This window comes from Erythranthe guttata, chromosome 2 (assembly GCF_056151865.1).
Source record: "Erythranthe guttata isolate IM_541 chromosome 2, IM_541, whole genome shotgun sequence".
In the NCBI taxonomy this organism is placed as follows: Eukaryota; Viridiplantae; Streptophyta; class Magnoliopsida; order Lamiales; family Phrymaceae; genus Erythranthe; species Erythranthe guttata.
The window spans coordinates 9,382,153-9,407,238 of NC_142534.1; the positions used below are offsets into that span (position 1 = coordinate 9,382,153).

At 35.5% G+C, this 25,086-nt stretch overlaps 1 protein-coding gene, 1 long non-coding RNA gene and 1 pseudogene across 4 annotated transcripts; 1 reads left to right on the forward strand and 2 right to left on the reverse strand.

The window, feature by feature from the left end:
* Positions 1–3,112: 3,112 nt before the first annotated feature.
* LOC105976378 (DNA polymerase delta catalytic subunit-like) lies at positions 3,113–13,146 on the reverse strand (annotated as a pseudogene). The gene is made up of 21 exons (XR_016030098.1): positions 13,096–13,146; positions 11,383–11,507; positions 11,174–11,273; positions 10,910–11,069; positions 10,510–10,705; positions 10,269–10,404; positions 10,048–10,185; positions 9,274–9,351; positions 9,009–9,100; positions 7,278–7,344; positions 7,086–7,157; positions 6,307–6,393; positions 5,410–5,529; positions 5,216–5,320; positions 4,856–4,963; positions 4,585–4,680; positions 4,399–4,464; positions 3,903–3,959; positions 3,684–3,771; positions 3,503–3,582; positions 3,113–3,292 (listed from the first exon to the last, which is right to left on the reverse strand). The product of XR_016030098.1 is annotated as a DNA polymerase delta catalytic subunit-like (transcript).
* Positions 13,147–14,405: 1,259 nt separating this feature from the next.
* Positions 14,406–16,226, forward strand: LOC148772278 (uncharacterized). Of its 2 annotated transcripts, XR_016034955.1 has the most exons (7): positions 14,406–14,600; positions 14,745–14,852; positions 14,946–15,037; positions 15,174–15,209; positions 15,586–15,693; positions 15,806–15,900; positions 15,985–16,226. It is a non-coding gene; the product is annotated as an uncharacterized LOC148772278 (long non-coding RNA). The 2 variants fall into 2 exon arrangements; XR_016034956.1 differs by lacking the exon at positions 15,174–15,209 and having other exon boundaries at positions 14,407–14,600.
* A 375-nt stretch (positions 16,227–16,601) lies between these two features.
* LOC105948918 (DNA polymerase delta catalytic subunit) lies at positions 16,602–18,768 on the reverse strand. Its single transcript, XM_088826924.1, has 8 exons — positions 18,685–18,768; positions 18,504–18,583; positions 18,187–18,300; positions 17,892–18,006; positions 17,486–17,658; positions 16,980–17,358; positions 16,813–16,902; positions 16,602–16,729 (listed from the first exon to the last, which is right to left on the reverse strand). Exons 2-6 carry the CDS (start codon positions 18,573–18,575, stop codon positions 17,281–17,283), a joined length of 552 nt encoding a protein of 183 aa, XP_088683050.1. The 5' UTR covers positions 18,576–18,583; positions 18,685–18,768; the 3' UTR covers positions 16,602–16,729; positions 16,813–16,902; positions 16,980–17,280.
* Between the last annotated feature and the right edge of the window lie 6,318 nt (positions 18,769–25,086).

Here is a 25,086-nt window from a genome sequence, read left to right on the forward strand (position 1 = left end):
TATAAGTGGTTCTCATTCATCGAGTAATAGGTTTCTAAGATATTGTTGTACACCATTAGTCCTTAAGACCCAGACATCACCGTGACTTCACTAGAGGACCGATTGTATCGTGACCTATCCCTGAGTCCCACAGCGGACCACTCCAAGGGCCAATGTTCGTGCAATCCGAAATCTAGTGTGAAGTCTGTGCATTGTAGTAGGGGATTCGAGCGCTTGAGTAGTCATGGATGTCCTGTGTGTTCTGACGGTTTATAATCCAAGGAATCTCTGGCCAGAGTTGATAGTGGGGTGATTAGGGAAATGTGTTTCCCTAAGTCACACACGAACGGATTTATAATACTTAGAACGTTCGCACGGTTATTGAACTTTATAAGAGGTCTCAGTGAACGAATGCCTCTAATTCAACCGGGTCATGTGCTGCGAAGGGATCGTACTGTACGCTAACTATATCATAAGGTTCTTGCAGGCACTTCACTTGTATCTAGGGAATCATGATGCGTAGTTGCTAGACGCCAATCTTGATTCGTTGGGCACCGATTTGATCGGGGATTAGGTAAAATGAGGTTTACTCTAATCGGGACTCTTGGGAGGAGTTCGTATAAGAACAATGTGTTGTTCGAATCACAAAGAGTTGTGAGCCCACGGCTAGCATACACCTGAACCATTGAGGGTCACACTTCTCGTGTAATATAGATCCTTGATAACAACAAGCATAGATTAATATGTTAATCTTTGAACGATTGGATGTCGATATGATTGAATCCAAGATTCGTAATTGTAGATTGCGAATCGGAATAAACGTAGAGAAAGAGAGACATGCGGAATTTAGTGAACTTTCTAAATTGGGAAGTTTCCCGATTTAGCAGGTCCACTGAAGTGGAAGTTTCCAATTTTGGAAGTTGGAAATTTCGAAGAGGCACTCGTATCGACGAGGACTTTGAGCTCGTCACAAATATATTTTTTGTGAACGATCGTTTGTAGAAACGAGGCCGATGAGGGAATGGGCTTAATGCATCAGTGGGTCAAGCCCAATGACTTAAACCCACAAGGGTTGAAAACCCTAGTATAAATAGACCTCAAACAAGAGTTTGAGATCATATTTTTTTACACCCCAAAACCCTAGCCGCTCAGCCCTCTCGGCCGCTACTGCCCCGCCGCGCCGCCGCCGATCACCGCCGCTTGTCGCCGGTTTTCTCCTCTCTACTCCTTCGTTTATTCTTTGTTGTTTATCTAACTCGTTTACATCTAGTGCTGTAGTTCGAGTGGGTCAAAATATACGAGGTGAAACCTGATTGGAGGAGAGGAATGTCGGTGCCCCGCCGCCGAAGTCGCACGCGCCGCCGTTACACAGCACGCGCCGCCACCGCGTCTGCCACGCGCCGCCGTCCGCCACCTGTTGGACCAGCTTGCTCCAGCCGTGAGTTGCTGCCCCGAGGATTGGTAATTCACAGCTTGTACGTGTTCGGTTCTAGGTTTCGATTCGTCAAAATCTCACGCTACAAGAGGTAATTAAATCGGAACTTTCGTAAATTTGATTCGAACATGGTTTGTGTGAATTTTAATTTACGAGCATGAGTAATATGTGATTACGTGTTTCGATTTTGCAATATGATGAACAAGCATGTTTTATAATTCTTTTCGGTTTTACATGTTTTAATAAAATCGATAATTACCATGTGTATGGCGGAAGCGTTAAGGTACGTTGGCTATATGATTAGTTTATGCATGTAACCGAAACTAGTTTGATCTAATATTTTTAAATTCCGCTACGTATACATGCACGATCCCCAACAGTGGTATCAGAGCCACGGGTTAATCGTTTATTTATCAACGTGTTTATCGCTTTCGAAAGCATGCTTCGATTTGTTGAATTGTTGAATTATTGGTGTTATAAAATTGGGTGGTTTAATATTAATTAAATATTTTCAGAAAATATAAAATTTTTAATTTTAAAACTCGATTTTTTCTGCTGTTTTTCGGCTGACCGAACCGGTCCGGTCGGACCTGTCTGATCGGTCAGGTCAGCACATACAAAAAAAAAATATTTTTTTATTGATTTTCTGATATTAATATTAAAATTAATTGATTTTTAATTTTTGAAATTATTTATCAATTAAACCCAATTAGAGAATTGATCCATTAATTTAATTTGAATTCAAAGAATATTGTTGCTATTCAGATTCACAGAATTTGAAGTGTTCTCCGATGAACTACGAAGTTGCTTTTATTAGTCATCGTGGTAGTGAAAAAATTAATCGAACTAATGATACATTTCGAACCTTGCGCATCCGTTCTGCAAGCTCAACATGTGTTGCTTTCACTTTATAGCTGTCCCGTGTTTTTGTCAAAGCCTATTGAAATGGAATGTCAGTGCAAGATGCGAAGATGTCAATTGGAACTACCAAACGTGCATGGCACATTTAGCCCTTGGAAAGCAGAGGAAAATGTCCAAGTATTGCATGAGTGTATTTATGATACCTTGGTGATTACTAAAAGGGATAAATCCATGCGATTCCTAAGGAGATCTGATATCATGTTCTTGACATATTGAACCGCAGCAGGAATATCCCTCTCCATCAATATTTAATCGAGGCACTCCGTCACCATGTTTTTTACCAGCAGACAGTTATCCCTACGAACAGTTTCAATCCCTGGCAAATGAAAAATAAACTACTGCGTCAAAGTACATCCTAGACCGTAATCCTATAATTATTCGGAGAAACCAATATCTAGAAAAGGAAAGTCATTATTTTGGTTATCGTAACATGAAATAGTTTACTAATTACGTGAATATTTAAATAAGTTTTTGGTACCAAAGGTGTGGTGAAATATTTCATTGTTTTGCTAAATTTTATGACGGAAGTAAACGTGCAGCTTGACTCACCTTTGGTCTCCATCTTATCAAATTTCTGCGGGTTCGTCCAGTAAAGACCAGCATACCTCTTCTTACTAATTAGTAGATATGGATAATAGACCTTCTCAAACTCCAGTTTTATGGGCTGCCAACGGAAGATGGCTATGGTAATGCGCACAAGAAATAATGAGATTAAGGGAAGAAGAATGCGGCGAGGGGCAAAAGGGTGGATGGGGGATTTAAAAATATGGAGGAAGTATAAATACATGAAAATTAAGTAACAAGATTGACACGGAATACGGAAAAGGGAGCATAACAACTTACATTGATGAAGGTGCTGCTAATATAATCAGCAGCTTCCCTGCCCAATTTCTTGGCCGCATCCATCGAGGAAACACCAAACTGCACCATTACTGAATCTGTATCTCTGTATATGACCTGACATAAAAATATAAGTAATTACAAAACTATCATGACCTAAAGGATACATGCTACGAGGAAGTAATAAAAAACATACTGCGGGGAAATAATAAAAGAATAAAAATTTGATGCACAGAGTATAACATTATAGCATGTGCCTGTTTCAATATAGCATGTTTCATCAAGCAATTAAATGCCTCGTCAAGAGACTAGTTATTGGTAGTATACCTCAGCATTGTGCTCGTAACCTCCGAGCACTGTGAATTTATCTTCCACGAGTCTTTTCGTGTGTTCAATCATTTGTCGACCTTCAAATATGGATTAATCATTAAAATAAATGACATTTGCAGAATCGCATCAAATTTATTTATTGGGTAACAAAGTTCAAGTCATGCAGCCATTTGATTACCATAGCTGGTAACACTTGAAGATATCTCTAAACAAGGTAACTGGCCAACCGTAGCTCCAGTAAACCCATAGACGGAATTTGCAGATATCTGTAAGAACCATGAGAAAACAGATAATCCAACAAGTCAAGTTAGTTAACATCAAGCCAAATACAGTAGTCGGCATACAATCATATAAAATAAAAATACAAAATAAAAAGGATAAAAATGATAATCCTTACCTTCAAAGCAAGTTGCCTACCATCTAACACAGCTCTTTCAAGAGGATCCTTTGCTTCCTAAAATTTAAATTCATACAGGTAAAACACTATTAGAAGTTTTTCTTCAACACAGAGTAACAAATTTATATTTCAATATAGATTGCATTACTATTTAAGTACGACGAAACTCAAACTTTGGACATTGTGAACAAATCCACCAGATATCGTAGTCCAAACGAAATAATTAATCCCATAAAGAAAACTTTGACAATCATTGACCAGTCTAATGTACAGTTCCATCTAGACGAACATGATCTTGTGCATTATTAGTTACCAGTTACATAAGTGTTCTTTATCTTCAAAGTTTTATAAGTGTTCTTTATCTTCATGATAGTTTACATCCAAAAGACAATTTAATGGTGCAGTAGGATCAACACTTCGGAACCTTTATTTCAAAGGAATAGAAATTCAAAAAAAAAAAAAGTATTTACATATTTATAGTAATTAACTTGAGAACCTTCAAATCCGCTTTGGCCCTTCTACGAGCTGCCAAAAGTTCTTCGAGAATTTCTGGTAGTATTCCCTGAAGTGAAACAATAGTAAGAGAAGGCCAAAAATGGAACTTGTGCATAACTAGACCCATCTTTTTCTACACCAAAAAACGATGACAATAAACAACCTGCATGAATGCTATAAATTTAACCTTTTTTAAATTTGATCTGACAAAAGTTTCACCAGTTGGAGTTTTGTTGACACACTCCGGGGGCAAATTAAGCTTCCGGGCATCTTCGGGATTTACCTACGCAATAATAATGACAAAATAGTAAATAACATTGGAGTAAACAATACCCATCTCAAGGGAGATGGCTAATTAGATTTTCCTTAATTCTTCTGCCTGAAATTAAACATAACCTTTCACGCAGAATAGCCAAAGACAAAAAAAAAATGAAGGACTAACAAGAAAATACTTTTACCAGTGTAGAATAGCACAAGTTATATGCCATCATAATTGATGGATATAAAGATAAAAAATCCAGAGTTGCAATAGGCTTCTCATAGAAACCTGTTCTGGCTTCAAGAACCTGCATATGAGAAAACATTTTATTTCCTGTCCAACAACGTGCTACAGCCCATTTACAGGGAAGAAATTGATACATATATATATATATATATATATATATATATATATATATATATATATATATATATATATATATATATATATGTGTGTGTGTGTGTGTGTGTGTGTGTGTGTGTGTGTGTGTGTGTGTGTTGCATATACAAGTACCAACATACAGTTGACAGAAAAGAAACAATGGGTACGAAAGATGAACACTTATAGTTGCACCCTCGAAAGTTCCCTGTTCAGATCCAGCTTGTTTCACATTTGGAATAATTAGATTCTTTTGTTTTGCTTTCCTAAAAAGCTGAGACATCACCTGAAGATAAAGGTAAGAATTATATATGCAGTTGATAATCTTCCGATCTACTCCTTTTAACTACTCTAGCTGTAAAGCTAAGGAGCAACCTTGATGCTTTGTCCCCTCGAGAGTATAAATGAGAGCGGAACACTAGTCACACGAGCCATCTCAACATAGTTATAAATGAACATCAATTTGTCCAAAAGGCGTTGTGGTAGGTACGCATTCTGCAATAATTTAACAATGAAACCGAGTTTTCCCAGTAAGACTAACATTTCTTATTTAAACATGTTGAAACACAAAATTCCTAAGACATGAAGATGCTTATACTAGGTTCAATGATGCTCGTACTTGATCGATGCTCGGACAAAAAACAATAGCATCTATCAATAAGGTGGTATTGTTTGTCGGACTAATATTCTTTATTGAATATTTGTTGTTGTGATTGTGAATGAGACATCACATCAATGCTCGTATAATGCATTTAGTAGTATAATATCAATGCATGAACCAGTGATAGACCTAATGTCGAAAGCTTGTGGAGTTCCTATGACCTGATGCTCATACAATTGGTAAAACTTGTAAATGGAGAAATTGCAGGTTGTCCTTTGATAATAGATCTAGCATACCTGGAGAGAAAATACAATCTACATCCCTACAATTCAATCTCAATATCCTAACTTATACATGCGTTTTTGTTTATTTTGAGTGCGAGGAGGACAGTTAATATAGTGGAAGGAGGTGTTTTATAGACATGGCATCTAAACCTTTTCTTTGACAGTCTAAGTATAATGAATAAGGGCATTTGCTACAAGGAGGGAACTGGAAATGCAAAAACCAGGAGGAAAATAAAATTACCAGAATAGGGAACCGCTCTAAGCATACAAATGCACAGACTAATTAAATTTTATGTTGTGAACGATAAAATAAAATGAGACGCATAAGAGCCTACATGTCACAAGAAATATAATCCAGATATACTTAAGCTGAGGAATATGATTCACCTTCAAACAATAGACAACAAGACTTTTTCTGGTGTCTGAATTCCCATTGTGAAGGTCGGATATAATTGAATGGTGCACATCCTCTTTCTGAAAATGTATTAAACGGTTTAAATTAGAAACACCAAGTCAGTGTAATAATTAAAAACAAAATCAAGGGGATATTGAACGTTAGGCGACATAGCTAAGTAAAATGATATCATAATTCAAAGGTATTGTCAAGATTTAGTTTCTGGAAGTGTACAATCCGGGATCCAAACTACTGGAAGATAACAGCAGAATTGTACAACTTAATTAAGAAAGTGCCAAAACATATCCAGTTTGCTACCAATGCTCCAGATTGTTGTCAGTTGCAAATTGCAATTCATGTAAACCATTCGTAGTTTACTTAATTTTATTGAGCAATTTTGCATGCGTCCACCATAAGAATCTACTCAGTTAAACTAAGATCAAAGTCTTCTCTCCTAAAAGCAACATTTGGTAAACCACCGTGTAACATATATTCAAATACATAATTGCAAAACTTACTGTGCATGCCCGTCTCGCTAACTTTCTATTATTGAAATAAAAATAAAAAATAAAATATTCCATTGCTCTAAAGAGGTTTGAGTTTAAAAGTGAATCGCACAAAGAAAACACAATCGCATTTGTATGAAAAATCAATAAATACGCATGAGTATAAAACTATAGCATTGACATAGAAAAGTTATTAAAATTTTTTATATAAAGGGGAGAGATAAAGCAACAACTGCAAAAAGAAATATACAAAGACAAATGCCCACCTGCTCATTAAGAAAGTGTGCAGAAACAGAATTAAGTGAATAAGAACTTAATTTGTAATCTCTCTGAATGGCCTGCATAAACAAGTACCAAAGGTGACAACTTACAATTATGTACAATAAAATAAGGATTTTTTTTCCTGTCACTCTTAAATATGAGTCTCAGATGATGCAGTTCCGTTTGGCAGGAAAAACCTGTAGCAGGTCAAATTGTACCCTCCCCTCCATTGTAACTTCTTTACTTTCTCTGGTCCCATGTTGTCTGCAGATCCACAGGCTTTAATCCATCAGTTTACTTAGCAACAAGATATAAACTAAGGAACTCAATAATCTCCATTTCAAGATACTTAATGCCTATACAGACCACATACACTCGATTGCGTAATCTCGCTAATGAGGAAGCTTTAATGATTTGCAGACTGCTGTAGCTTAATGTTTTTACTTGCACATGCCTTTGCATAACGGTAAATGATTTTCTAGGGCTACATTATACAGCAGGTACAGAGTAATAGATATTTCAAAATTTCAACTAAAAGACTGCATTTGCTGTAATATAACTTTCTTATACAACACTATCTTCATAGAGGATCCAGATTATTATTGTGCCATCCTCATACTTGTGTGCTTAGCAGTTCAATTTCACCCACATAAATCAACTTAGTGGTCGTGTGTTAAGTGTATATTTTTACACTTTATCGTACCTTTTTATTTGAGCTTTTGTTGTGTTTTAACGATAATTGGTGCTTAAAAAGTTGATTTATTGTATTTTAGGTACAAATTGAAGAATTGGAAAAGTATGGGGTCAAAACTACAATTTTGGAGAAAATATGGGCCAAAAGTGAAAAAATCAAAATTCTGAAGATTTAAGGCTCGGACGGCCGTCCGAGTTTTAGTTCAAATAATGGGACGGCCGTTCGAGACTCCGAAGCTGCGCAGTAAAGGGATTTTAATTGCTCAAGGAAACTGCCTTCTTCCCCAAGTTCTTCACCCTATATAAGACCAACCCAAGCACACAATTGAGGATCTTTTTTTACGCAATTTGGAGAGCAACAAAGCAATAACGAAGACGAAGAATTCGAAGACTCTAAGCATAGATTTATCGTTTATGACTTATTTTATTTGTGTTTTTCCTTTAATCATGAGTAGCTATTTTCTTATTTCTATGATTTTATTTGGAACCCTATGTAGGATTTATGAACCCAATTCTATGATTTTATGCAAGTTTTAATTCCGGATTATTTCTTCTACTTGTTTTATTAAGTTCATGAAACTGGCCACTTTATGCGCTTTTATGTTATTGTTAATCGCATGAATCGGAAGATCGGGTTAATAATTAGAACTGTGGTAGAAGAGCCTTTGTGGTATTAACATAGGAATATAGTTAATCTCTTAGGTAGCCATTATTGAGATTTGTGCTTAAGGCTGTGTTCTAGAATTAATTGCATAGGAATATAGTAATTGAATCTAGAGTATTAGAATCGTAATACACGCGGAAGCGGGTTATGATTATTTTAGCATCTCAGGTTAATAATCCGGGTTAATTGCTTGCATAATTGAAGGAATTGGGGGAGTAATAATCACATAGGGGGAAGAATAAAATCTTAGGCTTGCTTATCTTGATTAAATCTTCGTTTTAAATTGCTTTCTTGTTTTTGCATGCTTTTAATTTAGTTTAATTTAGTTAATTCTCTCTAAAGTCGACTGTGTAGGGTGGGCTTGATAATTGGTAGAATTTAGCGTCTAGGATTAGATAATTAAATATTCTTTGTGGGATCGATATTCGGACTTAATTGTCCACTTTATTACTTGTATGATACGTGCACTTGCGTGTAGGTATTACAACCAACATCGTGCACATAGTTAACTATAATGATATCTGAAAGTAAGCAAAACAGTTTGGGAAGGAAGGAGAAACTATTTCAGTACCTTGAGGAAAAAGTTGTATCCTTGATGCTGACACTGCTATTTCGAATACGCCCAAGCATCGGAAATTCAGCTATTCCCAGTACATCAGCTCTCTGTTAAGTTCAAAAATAAAAGAAAACAAAAGCACTATACATAGTCAACCGCTTGTTAAACTACAGAATTTGTTTTTATCTTGGGTTGGGAACAACATCCCAACATTATTTTCATGTTAATTGGAATGAGATACTAAAAATTGAAAGGCAAAGTTAAGATATAATATCTCCACCTCAATAAGGTATGGCATATCGAATTTGCAGATGTTATAGCCAATTATGATGTTTGGGTCCACTTCACGGACTAAGTCCTGAATAAAAATGAAGATGAAATGAAGAACTTTTAGCGTATGACTGTGTGCTTTTCAAGATAGGAGAGAAACATGTTCCATCCAGTAAAACAATACCATAAGATAAAGAACTTCCAAGAACAGACATCATGTTCTACTAATAGTCTACTGCATAAGACAACATGACTATTCACAAGATTTTATTCTCCTTCTATATACATCAATGTATCTACACCTTTAGGCACAATTAGTATGATAATATGGCATCCTAGTTATGAACTTTATAGACCATATAAAATGGTGTTGGCATTGGTGTACGTGGTGGTATAAATAAATGCCACAGTGTAATTCTAACGTGCAATTTGGGACGACTCGACAAGGGATGCATGGAAATTATGTAATAAGAGAACAAAATAAAAATAAAGGAACGAATGCCAAAAAAAAAAGGGAAAAAGGAGAGAAAGAGAGTACAGCCTACCTACCAGAAGACGAGTATCATATAATAGGAAGAAATGATTTATGCGTGCGAAAATAAAATGAAATAAGTGAAATGAAAACAATTAAGACATAAATTTCAGGTACATGAGGAATCTAAGACATTAATGATATTGAGCATATTTAAAATGGAATGTAAAATATCTCAAGAATGGCGTTGGCTACATTTTCTGAATCTGGTCAATCTAATATTATTGGCTAGAGTTATGGCAAGAGCATTACCCTCCAAGTTAATAGAACTTATTTTTCCGTGTCAAATGACATAACATCAACGTCGGCAATACTTGAGCAGGACTTGAGAGTCATGACATTCCGAACAAATGGCTGGCCTTCTCCCAGTAATGTTATTACATTGGCTATCTAGATAATAACAAAATATATATATATAAGAAACAAATGGTACCATCGTGGACTGTTACTTGCATAGATTATTGCATGCTAACATGGATACTAGGATCATGACTGGGATCAGGAAAATGATCTTTCCTCCCAGCACACTCAATGTCAAAACTTAGTATGCGAAATGGAGCCATCGTTGAGAATTCCCCTTCAGGAGCATGACTGATCAAGTCCGAAAAACTAAGAGCGTATATAAAGGTAAAACTATTTTAACAAGATCAAATCTAGGAAGAAATACCAACTCCTATGCTAGGAGAACTATTTACTTTCCATTCATGAGGATACAGGCAATAAAACTCCAACTGACAGTTGGAGAGACTTCTCGATATCTTGTTATATTTTCCACGGGGAACTTCTATCTAGTTACCCCCAACTATGTTGCAATCAATCATGAAACGGAGAGAGAAATTAATATTACTCTCGTACGTCATGAAACTCTTCATGCCCAGTCCATCAATGTGTATTCCTCTATCAAGTATACCTGTCAGTATTGCCTTTAGATAAATGGAAACTAACATAATTTATTACGTAGTAAAGAATCGGAAATATAGTATCACCAGTTTAAATATCATCTGCTTATTGAATATTTGGTTATCAATTATGAATTACAGGACAATGAGAATATCACCACAAAAAACGATAATAAATGACAGGCAAATTGTACCTGAATAGCATGAATCAATACCACGACAGCTGGCGACCATTGTTGGCAGTGCAACTACGATTTTAAGGAAAGGATGAGAGGTCTCTTGTTGATAATGCATGGTGCTTCTTTTCTGAACCAACTCAATACGACGAATACATTTAGGAGCTTTGTAATTATTGTTTGTTTCTTTCATCTTACCCTGTACCAACCCCGGGTGAACAAAAACCAACACAATATAATTATGTTGAAGATATTAAGTTTCTTGAAGAGGTACACACTGTTACATAACATGGTAATAACTACCTCAAGAATTTGATGGACACGGGAAATATCATCAGGACCCATTCCTGAAGGGCAGTTGGCATAGAAATATGGCTCAAATCCATGCACAAAACATGGATTTCTTGGATGTGGAGTGGAGGTGTGCAGAAATGGAGAATTTCTTGTGAGACCTATGTTTGAAGAACTTGTTACGAATCTCCAAGCCGCGCGACTTTAGGCAGAAAGCAAACATGGCTGGTTTTTCTGGTGCTGGTGGTGCCTTCTTCTGAACACCAATTGAAAGGGTCGGATTGCTTCGATTAACAACGTGCTCCCACTCCTTAAGCTGCTGTTGGTATCTTTCCCAAAGAGGAGGCTGAATACAAAATAGAGATACAAATCTCAATTAAACACAAGATTGAATAAATAATTTGCGTTTTGAAGTTTCCTATGGTCGGAGATTCATATCTCTACTCATGTTTGTAGATTTCCCATTGAAGGCCGAGTATAAAATTTTAACGCGTAGCTTCATAACGTTCTGGGTCACCCCATTCCACCTGATGTGAGAGAAACTGTTTCGACTAAAAACAACTATTCTAGATTTAAATATCCACTAGGCTGACTTGTGAGCAACTGTTTCCACTAAAAACTTCTATTCTATATTGAAATATCCACTAGGCTGACTTGTGACTTGTTTTGTCTATTAATGGCCCCAACTTAAATTTTTATAAATTTTCATTAGACTTTGTACTCGCGCTTATTTGGCTTAAATTCATATAAATTTTCATTACACTTTGTACGAAATCATTAGTTGATAATGTATCACGCAAATCTATAAAGGTTAACATATTCGTGTTATTAAATAAGTACGATGCATGCCGATAGTTTTGTTGTTGATAGATACAATTCTAGTTGATTGGTAAAAAAATTCTAGTTGGTCGGTAAAAATGTCGAAGAACATTCAACGACTTGGGAGTTCTTGTAAGTGGGTTTCTAGGTTTTGCATTGTAAATAAGCTGCTACGAGTTTTGAGGAGAACAAGAAAAAAAATATTGACATAAAACACACTCAACATACAATCAAGAAATTATTAAAATATTACAATATTGTATTTTATTGAAGTTTACTAATAAAAAATAATTATGTGATATTAATTCTATTTTGAAGATAATTATATTAATAAGTTTATGTTTTATTATTAATTATAACTACAATTTCAACATATTATATTAATTAATTTAGTCAAATGATATCAATTTTTTTTTTCTGAAATGGTACTAAATTGAAGATTTTTTTTTACACTATATCTATTATAATATGTTTGTCGAATATAATTGTAAAAATATGTGGTTTAAATTTAAATTGAAATTATAATATTAAAGCAATAAAATACAATGGTTATGTAAAATATAAACAATGTTGTTGGAGTGAATGTCAAAAGTGGTGTTTTAAAACACTGTTCATTTATCATATTATAGATATAAACAATTAATTTTGATTAATCTCTTGGAGATGGCCTTATCAGTTGAATATTTGAATTAATTAAGGTCATTCATGAACAACTTTGTCACACGGCATTCAATCTAGCGGATTTAAGTTGAATTAGAAAAGTAAGACAAAGGACTACGGTTTTCGTGTTTCGAATTTTGCCAAAATCAAAATAGAAATATGTCAAAATCAGGTTTGAAGTCAAAACGGTATTAGTAAAATTGAGACGAGATTTAATATTTCAAATTCCAAAAGCAGCCAATTTCTCAAGGCATGTTACTTCAACATCCTAAATAAGTTACAGTACAGAGACGGAAACAATATATTCATAAAAATGCAAATAAATTACTGTCAATACAAGTGTACATAAGTTCGACATTGCTAGCTGCAGATCTTCATTTCCTCACTACCTTCTTTCTTCACCAACTTCTCTTTGGTGGACTAGCTTGGTCTGTAGGGTGTCTGAAAATATTCACGTGACAGTTAAATCGACCCTTGTGTGATGCAGTGAAGATCAGAAGTTCCATCGGTCTAATTGTTGCTTGGCCTGTTCCATATCATTCTGTACTTTTTTCCTCCGGTAAAATATTGGGCAATCTCGACTGATATTATATATAAGCAGAGCACTCATTATTAGAACCAAACAACGAATCCCTAATAATCATATATCACAAATATGATCTAATCGTAAATATACGATGATATATCAGACCTAGTGCAGAGCACATCCTGATGAAGAGAGCCTTGGCACTCCTGACACTGCGTCCATACCCTACCAAAAAGCTCCTCCAATTCAGCAACTGAAGAACGAAAACACATATATATACTGAGTGATAGAAATTTGTGCATGGCCACTTGACATAAATTCTAGGGACACACCATGAAGATGTAAGAAGACAGGTTTCCATACATGCAATAAAGCTCAGCTTCTCTTCCCTTGCATTGCGAGCATAGAGTGTGATCGGAGTTGCTGGCAGAACAGGATTACAAACGGTTAATGTTTATTTTGTGTGCTGAACAAGAGTGTCAGTGTCAAGGGACATTTTTAATGTACAAATAACCTTAGATTATACACTCGACAAACAGTATCTATTGACATTGACATGTTATCGCTAATAACAATATCAAAACAGTTGGCATATATAAATCACTAAAAGAAACATATAATATGTTGTATCCAGTATTGCCCGGAAATAAACATATGATATGTCATGGGTGCATGTGTCCCAGTTGCTCGTACTAAATGTTGTTAATTGGACTACTGAAGACTCACATGTAATAATATCTTATTATTAATATAGTTGTCATGATTCATGAATGAAACAGGGAAGGTGTCCACATCCGAGTTTTACCTAATCGGAGTCTTGCATCCAATGCAACTTAGTTGCTTTCCGAAAAGCTTTCACTACAAGAAAAAAGTCTTTCAACAACATATGTTTAACAAGGTGCAAAAAAAGTATGTTGTTATTTAACATGTATTACAACGCGTGTTTAATGCGTTTTGTTATTAACGACAGTTGTATATATATTACAACATTCCAATTTTGCATGTTGTTAAATTTACATACCACAAGGTTCATCCGCGTTTTGTCAAATTATACATTATTTACAACACACGTCGTGCATTGTCATTATTTATCACGTACTACATCCTGCATTCGCACCTTGTAAAATTTATTCAAATTTTATCCAACCAAAGTTTAAAGACTTTTAATTTCACTCTTCTCGTTTTGCTTTCCCTCTTGTTCTTTTTTCCTTATTTTCCTTTTCTAATTTCCCTCTTCTTATTTTACTTTCCCTCTTTTTTTCTTTTTTCCTTTTCTTTTCTTTTCCTCTTTATTTTTCCTTTTTCTTATTTACGCATTTATTTGAAACCCTAACATAGACCCATCTCTCTATCTCGCTCCTGCTTTTGTCTTCACCCCTGCCGGCCAGCGTTTCATAGTCGCCTCTACCATCGCCAGCCTCTCCATCGTTTCAGGTAAAGTATATGTGTTCCAGTCTGTAAATTGAGATCTACAATTGATTGGGTCGTTTTATCTCCTCCGCTTAAATTCAATTTCTTTAATATTTTGTTCTCAAAATGAATTGGATTGATTTTATTGTATTTGTTTCTTGAAATCAGGCTTCTTATAGAATTTGTCGGAGAAACTATGCACAGTTGTCCATCCTCGTTTGAGGTCGATGTCATTTATTTGTAGTCATATAGAATTATGATAATTTCATATCCCAGGTACTTGATTTTAAATTGCAAGACAAGATATATCAATATCAATGTATCATTTAATTTGAGGGAAAGTTAATTGTTTGTTCTTCTTGTTCAAAGGCAGCCGATTTGGAACAAATTGATAAATTTTAGCGGAAAGATTGGTTTATTGCATTGAGGCATCATTTGAAGAAGTCGATTATTATGTATATGTGAGTATTTTATTGTAAATATTTTTATTTGATTCCTAGCTGTGTTTTTTTCATTGGTTTCGTCATCTTTGATTGTATTGTTTTTCTTCGGTTTGCAATAACTTTATCTCATTTTCTTCATGTTTGCAATTCCTAGTTGAAACATTCCACCGCAAAAACACTATTCAATCAGGTACTCCTTTTTTGTCTTTCCCATTAAAAAATAGGCCAAGTTTTGTTTCTACCATAAAGCAATATACCACAATGAATACATGTGGTAAGTTTAAATTCTTTTGATAATACTATATCCTATATGTATCACTCATACCATGTAAAGTTTGCATATATATTGTAAAAAAAATGAGAATCTGCCACCATATATAGAATATATATGTCATTTTTGCTTTCTATCTACGTATAGATCATCTTTATTATTTGATCATTTGTATATCAACTCATACTTTCGTTTGTTTGGGATTTTAATGTATAGCAGTTTATTATGATAAATACGATCTAGATGATTTATGTGTATGTTCAATGTCCTTGTGCCTTTACAATATTTTTGACAGAGTTATATATGACGAGCATTGCAAGGAATATGTGGAAGCAATATACACCACTCTTGTAACTACTTATAAGACAAATTGCAGTCTCCATGTGATCAATTTATGTTGAAGGTACATGCTTTGTGTTATTCGTTTCTTAACTTTCCAAAAGATTGATTTGTTGCTATATTATTTTATATATGATTTTTTTAATTTGTTCTCATTCCCATACCTTTTCTCACAGCTTGAAAAATGACCAATGACCAAATTTGTGAAGGATAATGAATGACCTTTGTGAAGCAAAATGAAGATGTAGATGACTTTTGAGTTGAATATAATGTAAGTTAAACTATTTTTTGATGCAATTCATTTTTTAATTTGATTTTTTTTTGCTCTGAATATTAATGGTTTTGGCATTTTCAGTATATTGTGGAGGAACTAATATTGGAGAACTTGACATCCATTGATTAAATTGAGAGATGTACGGCGCATGAGCATTCTCGGGTTGCAAGAAACTTTAGAATTAGTTTCGATGATAAATGAACTAGTTTTGTTTGTTGGTCAAGTGGCATACGATCATAGTGTTGATTGATAAATTTGTATTTTGCCAGGATTTTGGTTTATTAGAATTTAGACAACATTTAGATTAATTGAAATCTAATTCTTGTGTATTTTGTTTAGTATATATATATATATATATATATATATATATATATATATATATATATATATATATATATATATATATATAATTTTTTTTGTGTGATGGTTAGTAATACCACAACATGCTCTTGAATTTTGTTAAAGTCTTTGACAAGATGCAACAGTGCCTTGTTGTAAGAGATTCTGCAACAAACATATACATCTTGTAATAGTGGAACACAACATGCAGTGCAACTGGTTATAACATAAATTACAACGTGCTTACAACGTTCATTGTAGGTTGTTATAGCTCACAAGCTTTAACAACATGTCCGTCAACAACATGCGTATGTGCGTTGTCAATCTATTTTTACAACACACATTGCATGTTGTTATAAGGTCTTTTTCTTGTAGTGTTTGCAATGCCAATGTTGGGAGTATAATTGTTTTTTGACATCATGTGACTCTCTTGAAAGAGCTCTTTATTAGCATTCTTCAAGATGGGTTCGAAGATCTTCATCAATGGCTGCAACCATAAATTATCTAATATCAGCTAAGAGGTACCGCAAGCTGTAAAACCACAAAAAAAAAAAAAAATGCTTCACGGACCTTGCTAATTTGATTTTCGAGGTAGTACTTGTGGTCTATAGGAATGTTATTTTCTAAAACGAAGATGGGATCTTCTGATCTTTCATAAGCCTGTTCACCATCCGTACATCAGGCTTTCTACATCGAGCTCTAGTGAATTAAAAAATAAATACAAATGAGAAACTTACCTTGGCATTGGTTTCTGCTTTAACAATGACATATGCTACCCGATCCCCGACGTTTGGAGCAGTAGCAGCATCCCTCTGTTATTCATAGCGCATATAGAACATAAGGAATTTTAAATTGCTTGCAAATATAACAAAATCAGTGATAATTAACAACTTTTTCGAGATCATGAGGATACTCAATCTTCATTACAATATAGCGCTATTCAGATTCACAGAATTTGAAGTGTTCTCCAACGAACTACAAAGTTGCTTTTATTAGTCATCGTGGTAGTGAAAAAAATAATCGAACTAATGATACATTTCAAACCTTGCTCATCCAATCTGCAAGCTCAACATGTGCTGCTTTCACTTTATATCTGTCCCGTGTTTTTGTCAAAGCCTATTGAAATGGAATGTCAATGCATTATGCGAAGATGTCAAATGGAACTACCAAACGTACATGGCACATTTAGCCCTTGGAAAGCAGAGGAAAATGTCCAAGTGTTGCAGGAGTGTATTTATGATACCTTGGTGATTACTAAAAGGGATAAATCCATGCGATTCCTAAGGAGATCTGATATCATGTTCTTGACATATTGAACCGCAGCAGGAATATCCCTCTCCATCAATATTTTATCGAGGCACTCCGTCACCATGTTTTTTACCAGCATGCAGTTATCTCTACGAACCGTTTCAATCCCTGGCAAAGGAAAAATAAACGACTGCGTCAAAGTATCTCTTAGACCGTAATCCTATAATTATTCGGAGAAACCAATATCTACAAAATAAAATTGGTTATTTTGGTTATCATAACTTGAAATAGTTCACTAATTACGTGAATATTTAAATGAGTTTTTGGTACCAAAGGTGTGGTGAAATATTTAATTGTTTCGCTAAATTTCAAGACAGAAGTAAACGTGCAGCTTGACTCACCTTTGGTCTCCATCTTATCAAATTTCTGCGGGTTCGTCCAGTAAAGACCAGCATACCTCTTCTTACTAATTAGTAGATATGGATAGTAGACCTTCTCAAACTCCAGTTTTATGGGCTGCCAACGGAAGATGGCCATGGTAATGTGCACAAGAAATAATGAGATTGAGGGAAGAAGAATGCGGCGAGGGGCAAAAAGGGGGGGGGGGGGATTTAGAAATATGGAGAAAGTATAAATACATGAACATTAAGTAACAAGATTGACACGGAATACGGAAAAGGGAGCATAACAACTTACATTGATGAAGGTGCTGCTAATATAATCAGCAGCTTCCCTGCCCAATTTCATGGCCGCATCCACTGAGGAAACACCAAACTGCACCATTACTGAATCTGTATCTCCGTATATGACCTGACATAAAAATATAAGTAATTACAAAACTATCATGACCCAAAGGATACATACTACGAGGAAGTAATAAAAAACATACTACGAGGAAATAATAAAAGAATAAAAATTTGATGCACAAAATATAACATTATAGCAAGTTCCTATTTCAATAATTCATCAAGCAAATGAATGCCTCGTCAAGAGAATAGTTATTGGTAGTATACCTCAGCATTGTGCTCGTAACCTCCGAGCACGGTGAATTTATCTTCCACGAGTCTTTTCGTGTGTTCAATCATTTGACGACCTTCAAATATGGATTAATCATTAAAATAAATGACATTTGCAGAATCGCATCAAATTTATTTATTGGGTAACAAAGTTCAAGTCATGCATCCATTTGATTACCATAGCTGGTAACACTTGAAGATATCTCTAAACAAGGTAACTGACCAACCGTAGCTCCAGTAAACCCATAGACAGAATTTGCATATATCTGTAAGAGCCATGAGAAAACAGATAATCCAACAAGTCAAGTTAGTTAACATCAAGCCAAATACAGTAGTCGGCATACAATCATATAAAATAAAAATACAAAATAAAAAGGATAAAAATGATAATCCTTACCTTCAAAGCAAGTTGCCTACCATCTAACACAGCTCTTTCAAGTGGATCCTTTGCTTCCTAAAAATTTAAATTCATACAGGTAAAACACCATTAGAAGTTTTTCTTCAACACAGAGTAACAAATTTATATTTCAATATAGATTGCATTACTATTCAAGTACGACGAAACTCAAACTTTGGACATTGTGAACAAATCCACCAGATATCGTTGTCCAAACGCAATAATCAATCCCATAAAGAAAACTTTTGACAATCATTGACCAGTCTAATGTACAGTTCCATCTAGACGAACATGATCTTGTGTATTATTAGTTACCAGTTACATAAGTGTTCTTTATCTCCAGGATAATTTACATCCAAAAGACAATTTAATGGTGAAGTAGTATCAACACTTCAGAACCTTTATTTCAAAGGAATAGAAATTTACAAAAAAAAAAGTATTTATATATTTATAGTAATTAAATTGAGAACCTTCAAATCCGCTTTGGCCCTTCTACGAGCTGCCAAAAGTTCTTCAAGAATTTATGGTAGTATTCCCTGAAGTGAAACAGTAGTAAGAGAAGGCAAAAAATGGAACTTGTGCATAACTAGACCCCCATCTTTTGCTACACCAAAAAATGATGACAGTAAACAACCTGCATTAATGCTATAAATTTAACCTTTTGTAAATTTGATCTGACAAAAGTTTCACCAGTTGGAGTTTTGTTGACACACTCCGGAGGCAAATTAAGCTTCCGGGCATCTTCGGGATTTACCTACGCAATAATAATGACAAAATAGTAAATAACATCTGGAGTAAACAATACCCGTCTCAAGGGAGATGGCTAATTAGATTTTTCCTTAATTCTTATGCTTGAAATTTAACATAACCTTTCACGCAGAATAGCCAAAGACAACAAAAAAATGAAAGACTAACAAGAAAATACTTTTACTACTGTAAAATAGCACAAGTTATATGCCATCATAATTGATGGATATAAAGATTCAAAATCCAGAGTTGCAATAGGTTTCTCATAGAAACATGTTCTGGCTTCAAGAACCTGCATAAGAGAAAACATTTTATTTCCTGTCCAACAACGTGCTACAACCCATTTACAGGGAAGAAATTAATATATATATGTGTGTGCATATACACGTATCAGCATACAGTTAACAGAAAAGAAACAATGGGTGACTATTTCTCGTACGAAAGATGAACACTTACAGTTGCACCCTCGAAAGTTCCCTGTTCAGATCCAGCTTCTTTCAAATTTGGAAGAATTAGATTCTTTTGTTTTGCTTTTCTTAGAAGCTGAGACATCACCTGAAGATAAAGGTAAGAATTAGATATGCAGTTGATAATCTTCCGACCTACTCTTTTTAACTACTCAAGCTGTAAAGCTAAGGAGCAACCTTGATGCTTTGTCCCCTCGAGAGTAGAAATGAGAGCGGAACACCAGTCACACGAGCCATCTCAACACAGTTATAAATGAACATCAACTTGTCCAAAAGGCGTTGTGGTAGGTAAGCATCCTACAATAATTTAACAATGAAACCGAGTTTTCCTAGTAAGACTAACATGTCTTATTTAAACATGTTGAAACACAAAATTCCTAAGACATGAAGATGCTTATATTAGGTTCAATGATGCCCGTACATGATCGATGCTCGGACAAAAAACAATAGCATCTATCAATAAGGTGGTATTGTTTGTCGGACTAATATTCTTTATTGAATATTTGTTGTTGTGATTGTGAATGAGACATCACATCAGTGCTCGTATAATGCATTTAGTAGTATAATATCAATGCATGAACCAGTGATAGACCTAATGTCGAAAGCTTGTGGAGTTCCTATGACCTGATGCTCATATAATTGGTAAAACTTGTAAAGGGAGAAATTGCAGGTTGTCCATGATAATAGATCTAGCATACATGGAGAGAAAATACAATCTACATCCCTACAATTCAATCTCAATATTCTTAACTTATACATGCGTTTTTGTTTATTTTGAGTGCGAGGACGAGGACAGTTAATATAGTGGAAGGAGGCGTTTTATAGACATGGCATCTAAACCTTTTCTTTGACAGTCTAAGTATAATGAATAAGGGCATTTGCTACAAGGAGGGAACTGGAAATGCAAAAACCAGGAGGAAAATAAAATTACCACAATAGGGAAACGCTCTAAGCATACAAATGCACATACTAATTAAATTTTATGTTGTGAACGATAAAATAAAATGAGACGCATAAGAGCCTACATGTCACAAGAAATATAGTCCAGATATACTTAAGCTGATGAATATGATTCACCTTCAAACAATAGACAACAAGACGCTTTCTGGTCTCTGAATTCCCATTGTGAAGGTCAGATATAATAGAATGGTGCACATCCTCTTTCTGAAAATGTATTAAACGGTTTAAATTAGAAACACTAAGTCAGTGTAATAATTAAAAACAAAATCAAGGGGATATTGAACGTTAGGCGACATAGCTAAGTAAAATGATATCATAATTTTTTCTGCTGTTTTTCAGCTTACCGAACCGGTCCGGTCGGACCGGTCTGACCGGTCCGGTCAGCACACACACAAAATAAAAAAAAAAATTATATTGATTTTCTGATATTAATATTAAAATTAATTGATTTTTAATTTTTGAAATTATTTATCAATTAAACCCAATTAGATAATTGATCCATTAATTTAATTTGAATTCAAAGAATAGTGTTGGATTAATTATTTAATTTAATCGTTAAATTAGTTTAATTAATGGAACACAAATTAAATGGCAAATAATTAATGGACTTCATTCTTATTTGATTGATTTATGAATGAAGGGAGTCCGTTAATTATATTTGCAATTAATCGTATTAATTAATTAATTCATGAGATGAATGATTGTGATTAAGTACGATGATGATCGTATGTCTCTCTTAGGATCAATATAAAGTTTCCACATACCTAGAGAACATAGTTGTAGGAATCACAAACGATCATAACCTAAAACTTCCGATGAGCTAATAAGATTTAATAAATAAAATCCCTCATTCTTAATCAAGAATAATTATCAAGCTATAAAGAAAAACCAAATTGTTGAATTTTTCTTTCCTTCTACCAACAATTAAATTATGTGTAGCCTCTCATAATAGTGCAGTAAGCCGTGTTAGCGGGGAGTGCTATTGTGGGATAAGCTGTAATTTAATTGACATGGTCATAGATAAAATTATATTGGATTAATATGGTTGGCTAGATTAACTAGGGATTGCATTAGTTTGATATAGCTGGATCTATGACATCTCATATTGGTAGGCTAGACTTGACACACGGAGATTTTGATATTCGCTAGATTAACTTAGGTCATTATCAAGTGTGAGGTAAATCGAACTTTAGGGTCACATAGTGATGTGATTGATAGTACTCTACCTTTAGGCTTATGTAATCGGGATAGATTAACTACGGGTTACATTAGCGCTATTGGACCTAAAGCCCATTAAAGAAAAATAAGTTTTCTCGATTGTCTGCTAGAGGGTGGTGGAATTCGATAAAATTAGTGGGAGAACAATTAAAACATAAAAGTCCAAAATTTTAATTGTAACGATTATTACGAACTAAACTCTAATTATTGTCTTCTTAAAATTTTCTCAGCAACAATGTCCAAACATCCCCTTTCCTCTATCCTCGACCAAAACAAACTCACCGGTCCAAACTATTTGGATTGGCTTCACAATCTGAAACTTGTGCTCCAAGTCGAGGAGCGTCTCTATGTGCTCAATGAACGTCCCCCCGCTGCTCTTCCTGCGACTGCTACTGCTGACGAGACTGCAACTTTCGAGGCATGGAAGAAGGACGACCTCCATGCGAGGTGCTACATGCTAGCATCCATGGTGCCAGAGCTCGCGAGGAAGTATGAGTCTCACGTGCATGCTTATGATATCAAGCATCATCTTGAAAGCATGTACTGTGAGAATACTAGGGCATCGAGGTACTCAGCTACCAAGGAGTTGATCACCATGAGGCTGCGTGAAGGGGCTTCGGTCCACGAGCACGGTCTCAAGATGATCACTCTCCTTGAGAAGTTGGTGAGCCTTGATGTCACCCTCCCGGCCGAGCTCTCGGTGGATTTGATCCTACTGTCCCTTCCTAGTTCTTATGAATCGTTCATAGTGAACTTCAACATGAACAAGCTCGATCCACCATTGGATGAGTTGTTGACATGTTGGTCAGCTATGAGTCCACGATCAAGAAGGAGAAATCTGTTCTCCTAGTTGCTCCTTCTGCGAAGAAAGGTTCTTTCCAGAAGAAAAGGAAAGAAAGGAGTTTCGGCCCGAGCAAGAAACTTGAGAAGGGCGAGTCGAGCGGAGAGAAGAAGGACACGGTCACCAAGCAAGTTGATGACGCTTGCCATCATTGTGGAAAGAAGGGCCATTGGCGACGCAACTGCAAGGCTTACCTCGATCAGAAACGTTCTGAAAAGGGTACGTATTTAGTTGAAGTTAATTTGTCCGTTAAATCTTCTTCTTGGGTATTGGATACTGGTTGTGGCTCACATCTTTGTAATGATTTGCAGCTCATGACAAGAAGTAGGAGGCTTAATGTGGGTGAGACCTACCTAAGAATGGGCAACGGAGCAAGGGTTGCTGCTGAAGCCATTGGGATGATTTATCTTTCTGTTTTGGATTCTAGTTTTTCCATTGTGTTGAACAATTGTTTATTTGTCCGTCACTTATTCGAAACCTTATTTCTATTCTTGTTTTGGATAATGAAGGTTTTACTTTTGTTTTTGGAAATTCGATTTGCATTATACAAAAGGATCAAAATATGATTTGTAAGGGACAACTTATAAACAACTTATATGAACTAAATCCAAGTGAAATACCAATTAACGTTATATCAGCAAAACGAAAAGATATAAGTCTTAACCCCGCACAACTTTGGCACGCTCGAGTGGGTCATATTTCCTTGAGAAGGATGAACGAATTTGTAAGTGAAGGATTGTTCTCCTTGGAGGACGTGAAATCACTTCAAACTTGTATATCCTGCCTTAAAGGAAAAATGACCAAAACTCCCTTCAAAGGGAAGATGGAATGAGCCGAGGGTCTTTTGGATTTGATCCATTCAGACGTGTGTGGTCCACTAAGCGTTAGTGCTAGGGGTGGTTTTAACTACTTCGTTACCTTTACCGACGATTATTCGAGGTATGGTTTCGTGTACTTAATGAAGTATAAGTCTGAAACTTTGGAAAAGTTCAAAGATTTTAAACACCAAGTAGAAAACCAACTCGGTAGACATATTAAGAAACTACGATCCGATCGTGGTGGCGAATACTTAAATACTGAGTTTATAGACTATCTTAAAGAGAATGGGATTCTGTCTCAATGGACTCCTCCTGGAACTCCTCAACTTAATGGAGTTTCCGAACGTCGGAATCGAACACTGTTAGACATGTTCGATCTATGATGGGGTTCGCCGAGCTACCGGCATACCTGTGGGGTCATGCACTCCTAACTGCCGTGTATTTGTTGAATAGGGTTAATACCAAAGCAGTTAAATCCACACCTTATGAACTTTGGCACTCCAGGAAACCCACGTTTAAACATATTAGGATATGGGGTTGTCCCGCTTACGTGAAGCGGCTAGTGGGAGATAAGTTGGATAGAAAATCCGACTTATACTATTTTGTGGGGTATCCCGAGAATTCCATGGGATACGAATTCTACTATGTTTCCGAGGCAAAGGTGTTCGTCTCGAGAAATGCCGTGTTCCTTGAAAAGGAATTTCTATCGGATAGAAAGGGCAGTGTAGTTGATCTCGAAGAAGTTCGAGAACCACAATCTGAAGTTCAAGCACAACAATCAGATAATGAACCAATTCAACAAACCACTAATATACCTCCTGAACCGTCGGTGCGTAGATCCGAAAGAGTTCGGAGAGCGCCCGATAGGTTATTCCTCGTTGATGAAGTTGACCAAGGATGTGATCCAAGAACTTTCAACGAAGCTGTATCGGATACAAACAAGGGACATTGGCTTAATGCCATGAAATCCGAAATGGACTCTATGTACTCCAACAAGGTATGGACCTTGGTAGATCCACCCGAGGGAATCGTTCCCATCGGCTGTAAGTGGATCTATAAGAAGAAAATTGGAGTAGATGGAAAGGTATCGCCCTACAAGGCTAGATTGGTAGCGAAGGGTTATACTCAAAAG

Excerpts from the sequence above, each read along its gene's own strand:
- LOC105948918 (XM_088826924.1), bottom strand. The coding sequence starts at position 18,575 with ATGATTGAACACACGAAAAGACTCGTGGAAGATAAATTCACCGTGCTC. Across the intron at positions 18,007-18,186 it reads TTAGCAGCACCTTCATCAAT|CCCATAAAACTGGAGTTTGA; the intron begins GTAAGTTGTTAT and ends TTCCGTTGGCAG. Across the intron at positions 17,359-17,485 it reads CCCTTTTAGTAATCACCAAG|GCTTTGACAAAAACACGGGA; the intron begins GTATCATAAATA and ends CCATTTCAATAG.